The sequence below is a fragment of the Penaeus chinensis genome, chromosome 4, assembly GCF_019202785.1.
Source record: "Penaeus chinensis breed Huanghai No. 1 chromosome 4, ASM1920278v2, whole genome shotgun sequence".
NCBI lineage: Eukaryota > Metazoa > Arthropoda > Malacostraca > Decapoda > Penaeidae > Penaeus > Penaeus chinensis.
The window spans coordinates 8,747,652-8,760,151 of NC_061822.1; the positions used below are offsets into that span (position 1 = coordinate 8,747,652).

General features: G+C 34.7%; 1 protein-coding gene across 7 annotated transcripts in view; it reads right to left on the reverse strand.

The window, feature by feature from the left end:
- Nucleotides 1-12,500, reverse strand: part of LOC125025323 (mitochondrial uncoupling protein 4-like) — a 46,946-nt gene that overhangs the window by 660 nt on the left and 33,786 nt on the right. For 6 of the 7 annotated variants that reach the window (XM_047613307.1, XM_047613309.1, XM_047613310.1 and 3 more), the window contains 5 exons: nt 11,598-11,720; nt 10,780-10,977; nt 7,648-7,740; nt 5,286-5,460; nt 1-3,237 (listed from right to left, as the gene is read on the reverse strand). The exon at nt 1-3,237 is cut by the window's left edge and continues 660 nt beyond it. In XM_047613307.1, the coding sequence (XP_047469263.1) occupies nt 5,286-5,460; nt 7,648-7,740; nt 10,780-10,977; nt 11,598-11,720 (589 nt within the window). In that variant the 3' untranslated portion in view covers nt 1-3,237. Of the gene's footprint in view, nt 3,238-5,285; nt 5,461-7,647; nt 7,741-8,172; nt 8,266-10,779; nt 10,978-11,597; nt 11,721-12,500 lie in introns of all 7 variants that reach the window. The other variant, XM_047613305.1, reaches the window with a different exon arrangement.

Sequence of the window (12,500 nt, forward strand, 5' to 3'; positions counted from 1 at the left end):
ATCCCATCCCAACCAAAAGTCCTGAGGTGTAAGCATTCCTTAATTAAAAGATGAGAGAGAGAAGAAGAAAAGGGGCACAGGCTAGGAACCTCTTTTTTTTTTTTTCTTTTTTCTACTTTACGGCATAATACATTGCTGCTTCAGCCTATATCCTATGCACATTAAGTTGAGCTTGTCTTTAGCAAGTGCTTTTAGCTGACAGTTGTATTCAGGAAAAACCTTTTGATGGGTTCCTTTTTAACAGGCTGCTTCTCTATTTTCTTGTACGAAAACATGAACCATTAGAAATCTAAGCATGTCCTTCAGTGTTAAATGCTAAGATACTGTTTATGTGTAATTGTTAGATAGTTTTACATTAATCAGTTCTCTAAAGATCCATTAAACGTAACAATAATAATAAATCATTAGAAACAGATATTCATACAGCTCGTTTACACAATGCTAGTTTTTGTTTGTTAAAACTGAATATTTCTATGTCATCATCAAATAAAATGAACCAAAGAAAAATGGATATGTCGAGTTAAAACCACAACAGCCACGTAAACAGAAGAGCCGAAGCTTAGCATTAAGACACAACAATGAAAATAAATGCTCCAATATTTACACAGATGCAGCCAGGTTAACTAACACCACCAGTAGTCTTGCATCAGGACCAGGAATAACAAGGGTTAGGCAACATGTCAACAAACTCAGATACAAATAACACTTTACAGAAAATGTGTTTGAAGCACCAAAGGAAATCGTGTGACGGGTAAAAAAACGTTGAACCTGCTTCATCTGGAGCTCCTTCCCTGTTTACAGAGAAAGGTAAAAATAATTACAGTGCTTCTCTCTTCATTATTTTTGAGCAGGTGATGGATAACAGTGCAAAAGGGGGAGTAAGAGGAGGAAGAGGAGAAAAGTAGAAAAAAGAGAGGAGGAGGAGAAGCACAAGAAGAAAGAGGAAGAGGAGAAGCACAAGAAGGAAGAGGAAAAGGAGAAAGGAAAGGAAAGTTTCTATGAGAATGAAAGTTATAATGATAATAACTATCATTGCTATTCATGACTATGCACGTGTATATGCATGTTAATTCGATTACACTTATCAAAACTGCTGTCAGCATCATTTCTAGGTTGCCTTCAAGGGGTAAAAGTTTCTGAGGTATGCTATACTTTGTAAGTGCTATATGTATGTGTATTTATAATTCCTTTATCTTATTACATTATTTCACTATTGAAATATAACAATACAATTGCAATAGATAAAAAGAAAAGAAGGAAAATATAGAACCAGGATGTGTAATTTCATCAACTATTTCTTTTCCTTCATTGCATTGAGGCAGAGCTTTTAAACTCGTAAAAAAAAAAGTATTTATAATCTCCCTTGAGTTAACTATTGTATTCATAAAGACGCTTCGTCATAAAAGTATGTTTAAATAACGATTGTATTTCTAAATGATATCTTTTTTTTTTCTTGTTTGTTATGACTGCTTTAACTCTTTCACGCATTCCGTAGTAGTTGCTATATTACACTAACTCCTGAAATTCATTTTTACTGTATGTTTAACATATGTAGCCTACTTCAGCTGTATCAGCAAGTTACACACTTTCATTTATTCATCTCCGTACTGAACTTGGAGGATACTTTTCCCTATGTAAAAAAGTAAAAAAATACAATCTGATGATCTGGAACTTCTAATTCTTACTGGGAAGCTCATATAGTATTCTATCAGTTTCTTGGGTGGTAATTACAGAAAAAAAAAAGAGAAATATATATATATATATTCATAGTGGCACCTGAGAGACGCTTGAGTTATCAACACGAGAAAAAGTGATTATTTCCTCCCATCTCATGATCAAACCATAATACAAATGACGCATTTCTTGACAGGAGAGTAAGAACCCTTTTGGCAATTGTTATACCAGTATATGGAAGCCTCTTTGAATTCTTGCAATTCTCCAATCCCCTAGTTTAAGCTGAGGGTGCATGGTTACCCCCTGTTTGTGCTTCAAGTAATGAGTTAAAGGAGGAAAAAATATACTTATATATACATACAGACAAAACAGAAGCTTAAAAGAAATACACGAGAAAACTCATTTTTTCAAACATACTTTGATAAAAAAAAAAAGAAAAAAAAAAAGAAAGAAAAAAAAAAAGGGGGGGGGGTATGAACAACACACTAGTATACTAATTAACTTAGGTAGTGACTAATCAATTGCATTGTTTGGGTGACTAACACATGGCATGGGGTATACAGTAACTTCATGCATGAGCTATGGTTGATCTCTGGGCGACTGTTAACTGGCAAGCATATAAATCTGCCGGTCTTGGTCATATGAAGCTCACAATGACTGATGCAGTCAAAAGGATTTAGCTGCCTATAATCTGAACCATATTCATAGCTATGCTATAATGTGTGCTTCAGCTACACACATACTGTAGGTACCACGGTAATGCATCACAAAACACCAGGCTATAAAGTAAACCTGTCTTCCCATCACCACACAAGGTACACAATCAACACAGAACTTCCACACTATATGTATAACAAGTCTGATATAATGTGGTCCACAAGTACAGTTGCATTACAAAAGCCTTCACAGCAGAGCACAACAGACATGAGAATCACCACCTCTTTTTCTTTTTAATTCACAAGGTATCCTAAATTTTCTGAAAAGAGTTCTTGTTCTCACATCACCACTCTGTTCTGTTAAAATAAAGCTGATGAGTAAAATCAGCCGATTCAAGGTGTGGCTCTTCCTCAGAATGATATAATAAAATAGATGACTTTCTTCACGGGTCTGTACCACACCTTCTTCCATTCCACAGTTGTGAATCAAGTGATCTGCTAATCTCTTTGTTACTGCAAGTGGGATTTTGTAACTAAAACCATCCTTACTCTAAAAGTAAAGGTACCATGTGGGAATCATTCTTTGCCTAAGATTTTAAACACAACCTTATAATTACATTATTTGTCAATCCCATAATTTTTTTTTTTACAATATAGTATCTTTATTCTCTATGTACAAAATATGTATTTATTAACAGGAGAAAAAAGAAAGACAGAAAAAAATAACATTTATACCAAAGGGCAGTTAACAAAAAGAAAGAAAGAAAAAAAAAAGAGATATAATATAAAAAAGAAATTCCACTCCTAAGTTGTCCCAGCTTCTTCTAAGTCTGAAGAGTGAACTTTCTACAAAGGAAACGTATACCCTTTTCTCATATATTTTGTCACCCATGTATGTCAGCACTTTCTGAAAAGAGTAAGTAAATAAAAATAAGAAAATAATATAGACAAACATTTGAAACTTAACCTAGCAATGTCAGGATAGTGAAAATACATGCAATGTCCACAGTGATCTTGGTTTTGGTTTACACACCGATGGCTTGGTCACCAGGGAGTCTATTGCTAATTCAAACTATCTGATCTGTTTACCCTTCTCCTTGCTTTTTATTCTTATTTTCTATTATCAGCATTAGAGGGAGAGAGGAGAAGAAGAAAGAAAGAAAGAAAGAAAGAAAGAAAGAAAAAATACCAGGAAAAGAGGATAACAGGTTGAGGTCACATAAGCTAATTGGCTCCTTGGTGGCTAAGGGCTTGTAAAAATATCTACGAGCGAACAAAATTCATAAAATAAAACTACGGTGGACAGTGCATTCACTGGACAGCAACAAGTTAAATTGAGTACAAGTTAGATCGAAATCAGAACTTTCTTTAATTATCAGAGCTGTACATGTAATCCCAAATATCTGACTGCTTGTTATCCAGCATTTACAAATCTGCACTTTTTTTTATCAGCTGACATTTACTCTATTTCCCAACATTTCAAATCCCACCAGATACATAACACTTATGAACAAAAAAGGTAATGGAAGGGGGAATCCGCCTGGCTGGCTTTAGATAAAGAGTAGTTTCATATTTCTATACACCTTATAAATCTTGTCTATGAATATCACATCTCAACTCAATTCTCTTTCTGGAGTGACAAGCACAAAATTGCCAAATGCTAATCAGTCAGTGTGGCTGTTACCCTAACAATAGTATGGGTTTCCAATGGCCATGTGCATATTTATATGCGTGCATGTGTTTTTATGTTTCTACATATATATGTATGAATACATATACATACAGATACATAGACATAGACACAGATACAGACACAGACACAGAGTGTGTGTGTGTGTGTGTGTGTGTGTGTGTGTGTGTGTGTGTGTGTGTGTGTGTGTGTGTGTGTGTGTGTGTGTGTGTGTGTGTGTGTGTGTGTGTGTGTGTGTGTGTGTATGCATGTATATATATATATATATATATATATATATATATATATATATATATATATATATATAATATATATAATATATATATATAAATATATGTATATATGTGTATATATATGTACATAGAAGTATATGTACATATGTATAAATATATATACTTATATGTATATGTGTATATGTATGTATGTATGTATGTATATGTGTATATGTGTATATGTGTATATGTGTATATGTGTATATGTGTATATGTGTATATGTGTGTATGTGCGTATGTGTGTGTGTGTGTGTGTGTGTGTGTGTGTGTGTGTGTGTGTGTGTGTGTGTGTGTGTGTGTGTGTGTGTGTGTGTGTATGTATGTATGTATGTATGTATGTATGTATGTATGTATGTGTGTGTGTGTGTGTGTGTGTGTGTGTGTGTGTGTGTGTGTGTGTGTGTGTGTGTGTGTGTGTGTGTGTGTATATTTATATATGTATGTGTATATATATACACACACATGTGTATATATGTATATATATACATATACATATATACACATATATAAACTCAAAAGATGCACATTTGAGCCCTCTGCTGTACACCAAAGGAGTTGTTGCAAAATCTCAAGAGGTAATTTTTGAAAAATATTTTCCCCAAACTTTGCTTCAATTCTGCCATTTCTTTGAACAGTTCATCTAAATAAACAATTAGATTTTAACACTTAAAAGGTGTAAAGTCATATTTTTACTTTTAAATGACTGTTTTCTAGGTCAAAATGGTGATCTGGAACCTAACCCCTGCTAACTTTTAACAATCTTTAAAAAAAAAATATAGATTCATCCAACATATTTTATCTAGCCCTTTCTAGCCCTTTTCTGAGGAATGCAATGCTGTTGATAATGTGGATTACCTGTACAGACAGTATTACAAATGAAATCCACACAAAAATAAATTCTCATTACATTCTCCCAATACAAAAATCTTTACTTTTAATGATCCTGTTCTGCTTAACATTGCAATCGCAGGCAAGCCAGTCAACCCACCTTACCTAGAATGCTGATGTGCCGCAAGCGTTTCGTATCTGTTCGTAGGTGATCCAGAAGGTGAGGGACCAGGGACCCATGCGCAGCCAGCAGGGGACAAAGCCCTTGTACAGTGCCCAGAAGCCTTCATTGCGGACTGTCTTTAAGAAGCAGTCTGCTGAATTTCGATACAAAAGACCCCTGAAAATGAGGATTGAATTAAATAAATCCAAACAACCCAATGAAACATATTTCATATCAGTCACAATTTTTTTGCTACATGTAATCAAAGTTGAACTGTAGTGCCATAATCTTATTTCAAAAGAAGCAATTATATATCTGATGTGAACTGGGCAGACATACTACTTATATAACTCAGACTGCGAATACATATCAAGAAGAAATAAAGATGCTGAAGTTCAAGAAGTAAGCATAATGCATATGGGCCTACCAACAACAAGGGTGCAAACTCACACAGGTTACATACATCAACGTACTATTATCTATATACATTACTCACCTCTGTTATCTATAGTAAATAGAAGTACTTCTGAGGACCCTTTTTACCATCTTATTCAATTTGTAGTTTTTGCTGTCCTAACATCAGTGTCAATTCTTACTTTTTGCTCTGCTTTCCAATAACAATCTTTCTAAGATTCCTACAAAGTAAATGTGCTTACAATATACTATCAAATTTAAGAATTATAGAAACAATTATCCACATATTGTTAATTTCTATACACATATGCGTTAAAATAAAGCTCCATTGTCTTAGATATTAAAAACTAATTCCAATATTAATTTATCGTCTTTTTCTATTTTTCTTCCAGTAGCTCGTGCACATTTTTCCAAATAATATCTTCCACAAAGTGATGTTTTGAAAAGTTACATGATTCAACAAAACAAAGTTGCATGTCATTGAAAAGCAATGTCTTGAATGTTCCACTTTTGTTCTCTTTGGATTAGTTTAACCTTTTCACAAGCAAGATTCAGAAAGGTAAAGGATCAAGAAACATGTTTTGATTTTGCTGTCTGCAAGCAATGTATTAAAATCCTGGGTAGAATTTATCCTTTGAAATCCAAAGGAAAAAACTACTTGTGAAAGGCTAAACTAAACTAAAAAAGTAATCACTCACCCATTTGTTTATATCTACGAGTTTGCCTTTGTAGTTTCTTCACTATGCACACAAAAAGCACTCATATTTTACATACCTGGCTTAATGCCCATCCCATGGAAGTAACTGACACGTACACCAAGATCTATTATTATAAATATTTCCAGAATGGTAATGTTCTGGAGTATCTTTGAACTTTATGAGCACTAATTCTAACCTGATAATTCTATAGTATAAATTTACTTCAATGTGCATCCTGTTCTATCTCCAAAGTGTTCCTTATTCAAATGAAGTTTTGTAATATTCCATAAAAAAAAATAACTCTCAGATGCCTAATGAAATACTGAATATGTTAAAAGCATAAAATTGTAAGTACATTTTCCAAAATATTATTTATGCATGATTAAAATACCTGTACTCTCATACTAGTGCCAGCCCTTCATATCCACACAGTGCTAATCTTACACTGGATCAGCACACTATTACATATTAATAGCTATGGAATTCCTTTGATACTACAGGATACAATCCATGATGCAATGGCAATTATTTGAACTCAAAGCTCACAATATCAGTATGAAGCTACATGTTGTGAGACATAAAAGTATGCTAAGACTGTTAACCAACAAAGGGTACGTACTCAAAGCATACAAAACGTATAAAAATGTGTGTGCGTGTGAACGAGAGAGAGAGAGAGAGAGAGAGAGAGAGAGAGAGAGAGAGAGAGAGAGAGAGAGAGAGAGAGAGAGAGAGAGAGAGAGAGAGGAGGAGAGAGAGAGGAGAGAGAGAGAGAGAGAGAGAGAGAGAGAGAGAGAGAGAGAGAGAGAGAGAGAGGAGAGAGAGAGAGAGAGAGAGAGAGAGAGAGAGAGAGAGAGAGAGAGAGAGAGAGAGAGAGAGAGAGAGAGAGTGTGTGTGTGTGTGTGTGTGTGTGTGTGCCTGTACTCATAAAAATAATACATATATATATATATTTATGTATAAATATATATATAGAAAACAAAACTGACAGAATTCAAATCAACATTTGCAAAGTATTCATTCCCAAATATCATATACAGGAGGAAGGAGTAGCAACACTCCACTTAAAGCACTTGCTGGCTGGCCCCTAACACTTCCATTTGAGGGGTTCTCTAATGGCTTTACATGAAAGCTCAATTCATATCAAAATAAAAAACGAGAAAAAAAAGGTACATATATATAAAAATAAACAAATAAATAAAAATAAATAAATAAATAATGGATCAAGACCCTTTCTGTATCCATCCTCACTTACCTGGCCTGACTATCAGTTGGCTGGTTCATTATCCTGGCCTTGACTACGTCGGCAGGGCAGCCCAAGACGGCCGACACCAGGCCAGATAAGGTACTGCAAGATGTATAATGGAGGTTCTTCCTCATTTTTTCTGCTCATGCCCTGCTTACTTCTACAAGTGAGCTCGTCGGGTCAGCTGGGTTTCCAATAATATATCACACCATCAGGAGACCAAGATCCTGATTCCTTGCAATATTGTTGGAAACCCAAAAGAGCGACAAGGAGAGGATAAGAAAAGAGAGAGAAAAGATAAAAGAAAGAGATAAGCTAGCTGGCTTGAGAGGAGACTTGAGCTGATCCAGTTTATATGATAAACAATAAAAAAAAAAAAAAAAAGAAGAGCATAAATATGACCAATGATAAGAAAATGTCTCAAAGATCTCCCCTCTCATCCAGTTAGCTTACTGACATCTATATGTAACCCTGGTCTGGCCGATGCTAGAGGCGGGCACTTGTCTCAGGCCAGGGTGGCGGAGCAGCACCCACCTGGCCCTGTGGTCCGTGGGCTGGTTCATTAACCTTGTCTTCACTACGTCAGCTGGTGTACCCAACGATGCTCCTATCAGTCCTGAGCACGCACTGCAATAACAACACTGGTCCACATAGTTCACACTCACACCCACAGCTTCCTCAGTGTGCTTATCTTACAACTCTCAGCTTGGAAACAAATGTTAGTAATTTGGATTTATACAATTTCTACTCACTATTGATACCTAAAATTAATAGTCTCTCATTCAAGCTTTAGTACTGTCAGGAGAGTCAAAAACTAAACAAAAATTAAATCTAACATTGTCTACATCCATAACCACTAATGTCTATAGCTAAATCAAAAGTTGCAAATATGAATCTCAATTAAGCCCTTAACCTATTGGCAACAGGTGTATGTAATGTCCACTGTAGTTTCTTTTTGTGAAATTTGTTACAAACAGAAGGCTTCATAAGTAGTCATCACACTACCATTAAATCTTTTAAAAATATAACTCACTCTATTCTCATTCTCATTTTCTCAGCATCCCAGCATCCCATACGAACTCACACAGACAAAAGCAAACATTGACACAAAAACAGAATTCATATCTTCATGAATCTTCATGTCAGTCTTGAGTTTGTCATTTTCTTTCCAAGAATAAATCTGGATAAAACTGTAAACAAATTATCTGATAAGAAAATAAAAGAAAAAGAAAAATAGATAAAAAAACACAATATGAAACATAAATATTAACCCCATACTGACGGGTCAAGCCAAGCGGTGTCATAACAAACCGCTCAGTCTGCGGCATACAGCTGTTCGGCGCGGCAACTCGCCAGAGCGGTTGGAGCAGGACGTTTGGCTTGATATAGCGGACTCCCACGCCCAAAGTCTGCTCATTGCCAATAATTTCCAGTGTAGAATTTTTATTCATTTTCTTCACCCGTCAGCATTGGGTTAAGAAAATAATAAAATTACTAATCATCTTATAAACTGATGAACAATCCTATTCCAACCTCACCATGGAAACCTTTTTTGATATAAAGCAATAGTTAGCATTAAATATCAAAATATAAAAAACACATCATGAATATGCTATAATTCTAAATAAACAATAATAAGCCTTTTAAAATAAATACTTATAAATTTGGAGTTCACTGAAAAAGGGCAGAAAAAATAGTTTTTTTTTTCTAATGAAAAGTAAGAAAAGGAAAGATAAGAAAAGAGAAGGAGAGAGAGAAAGAGAGGAAAAAAAACAAAAAAACAGCTTTGTTGGTAATTCCAACACATATCAGTTCTGCAACTACTAATAATCACTGTTTGCTGAAAAATGAAAAACACAAAAAAATGAAAGAAAGAAAAGAAGCGAAGAGAAGAGAAGAAGATCCTTAAAGGTTCTCGAACTGTATGAAAAGGATATGGAATAAAAAAAATAAACAAATAAACACCAAGTACACTATTTGGGTTTGACAATGTAATGGACATGAATACTCAAAACTCAGACTCTCTTAATTCTTTTAACACAATCACGTATGCACCATCCTCCCGCTCTCTTCCATGCAAACACATTCATGGTTATCGAATATTTACTTAATACTAGCTACAGTAGTTCATCAAAGTAAATGTACTTCAGTTCACATTTCAGGCCCTTCTGCATATGCAAATAAGGATATCCACTTTTGAACTTTCAAATAGAATCCTGTTAATCTGAGCCACCAGTGACCCTTTAGCATATGCAAATAAGGATATCCACTTTTGAACTTTACTCTAAAATAGAATCCTGTTACTCTGAGCCTCCACTGACTATTTTCTTGCACTATACAATCCTAGGTCAAAGACAAAAGGTTATGTGCTGAAAATTCTGGTGCTACTGCTGTTTGTTACTTTATCTAATAATTTTTATGAAAAAATCTAAATTAATAACACCACCATTTCAAATCTTTATTTGAAAACTTGCCTAGGACTGTGTTAAATGTTTGGCTACTGTAAGGTAAGGTATATTACTAAACTACCCCCATAATGGTCTTCTCACTTCAACAGGAAGCCATCAAATAAATCCAGAACATAAAAATATAAAAATAAGAATGCATAACTAAAGGGCAAGTGATGCATCTGAAATACCTTGATAAAGTTAAGTCTTCAAAAGAATCACATGTCATTCTATATTTTTCTCCATTCATCACAATGACTTTATTTAAAACTAGAATTGCAAAGAGAAGTGCTTTTCACATAGATTAACCACTAAATTGGAATTACTTTTCAATTGATTATGAAGCATCTGAAAATAGGCACAAGCATTTCATTGGCATAACTTGCAAATTATTGGAATGGAAAAGTAGCATAACATAACATAACTCTTTCATTTGTGATGTCAGATAAATAAAGTGTACAGAAATCTGGGGAGACTTAGTTCATGTTGCTAGTATCCCTGAATGGGTGTCAAATTTTCTTTTGAATTGCTGAGGTGATACCTGTTATCATTAACTTATCTTTCCATAATTTCAACTAGAGCCTCTTTTGTCTTCTATTGTAAAAAGATTTTTATGAATTATGCAATTCATTCCCCCACTTACTAACTCACCCACTCATTCACTCTCTCTCTAAATGAAAACCAAACCTCATACCTAGACAAAGCATGGGTCCAATATGTATCAGGCAACCCCCAACTGTTCACAAAATATCTCTTGACTGAGTCATAGGTGGTCAGATCACCGAGGTTGACGAGTGCTGAGCGATAGACGTTTGGCATACAACCCTTCCACAGTCCACGCATTCCGCCTGCTTGGTAGATCTTGATGAAGGCTTCCCCAGCCGAGTGTACTCTGGAAAGGGTTTGTATGTATGAGCTCATTGTTTTAGAGTAAAAAGAGAGACAGATGGAAAAGAAAAATTTATTTACAGGATATTATTAAAATCAAATTTTGGAGAAAAATAAAAACAGATGGAAGGAAGGAAGCAAGCAAACAGAAGGGATAAATAATAATAATAATAATAATAATAATAATAATAATAATAATAAATAAAAACAATAAAGTTCAAAAGGAAGGGACAGGAAGATAGAGTAAATGATAAAGATGAAACTATGGATGAGAATGAGGATAATGAGGATGTGGAACAGGAGGAAGAAAAGAAAGAAAAAAAGAAAAAAAGAAAAAAAAAAAAAAAAAGGAAAAAAAAAAAAAAAATCAACAGAAAGCAAAGCAAATACAAAACACAACTACATTACAATAAAAAGAAAAAAAAAAAGAAAAAGAAAAAAAAAAAATAGAGAGGAAGAACAAAATGAGGAATCAAGGAAGAAAACAGAAGGTTCAAATGCTTTAAAATCACAGACAAAATGAAGAATAAAAACAAAAAGAAAAACAAAATGTGTCAGAAAGTGAAGGCAAAAGGGAAATTAATTATGACAACAAACACAAGGGAGGCCAAAGAGCCAGCGTACCGTGGGGGTTTGCCTTCCAGCCTTCTTCGTCCTTCCATCTGCATCTGCACTTTGACCAGGTCGGCAGGTGAGGCCAGGAACTGCGCAATTCCTCCCACTAAAATACCTCCCACAATGGCCTGCCTTTTGAAGGAAATTATGGGAGCAATAATAGCTAGAAACATTCAAAGGATGCTTGAGTTTACAAGTTTTTTCATTTATAATTTTTTTAAACACCGCAAAAAAGGATCCAGAGCTACTCTCCCCATCTGAGCTGTACTGTGCCCTCATCTTTCTATCCTTCCTCCAAAGTATCTGTTGCTGGTGACATATGACATCATGTACATCAAGTTTTGGTGTGCTTTGTCTTTGATCAGTATATCATCCCTGGTCAGCTTTATAACACATCAAAGGCCACTAATTTGACCTTGAGAATGTGTCACTTCATTTGAAATGTTAGTCAAACTAAAGAAGAGTGGTCTAGGGTTATGTGATTTGACAAGACTACATAATTCCCAGCCAACATATGAAGCTGAGATGCCCTTCCATATGAAAGCTAACTGAGCATTGATCTCTCTAAATGTCAAACACTTGGTCTGTCACAAAATGAGGAGATTTACTGTGCAAATAACAGGATAAATTGTATTTATTGCTAAAGAAATAAAAGGTAAATGCTGATCACTACAATATGTTAAATGGCTGTCTGACAAAACCCTATGATGTTTATGACTGTAGTGTCTTCAGCCTAGACAATACTACTGATGTCTTGAAGTGTTTGGCTAATAGTCACATCATCAATTTTATTGAGAACTGTTAGAATAGTATGAAACAGAAACTAATAAAGAAGACACATCATCCTTGAAGTAAATGGGCAATGACATAACCAAAATGTGGTCATGTTTTTGAACCAGTAAAAGCATGAGT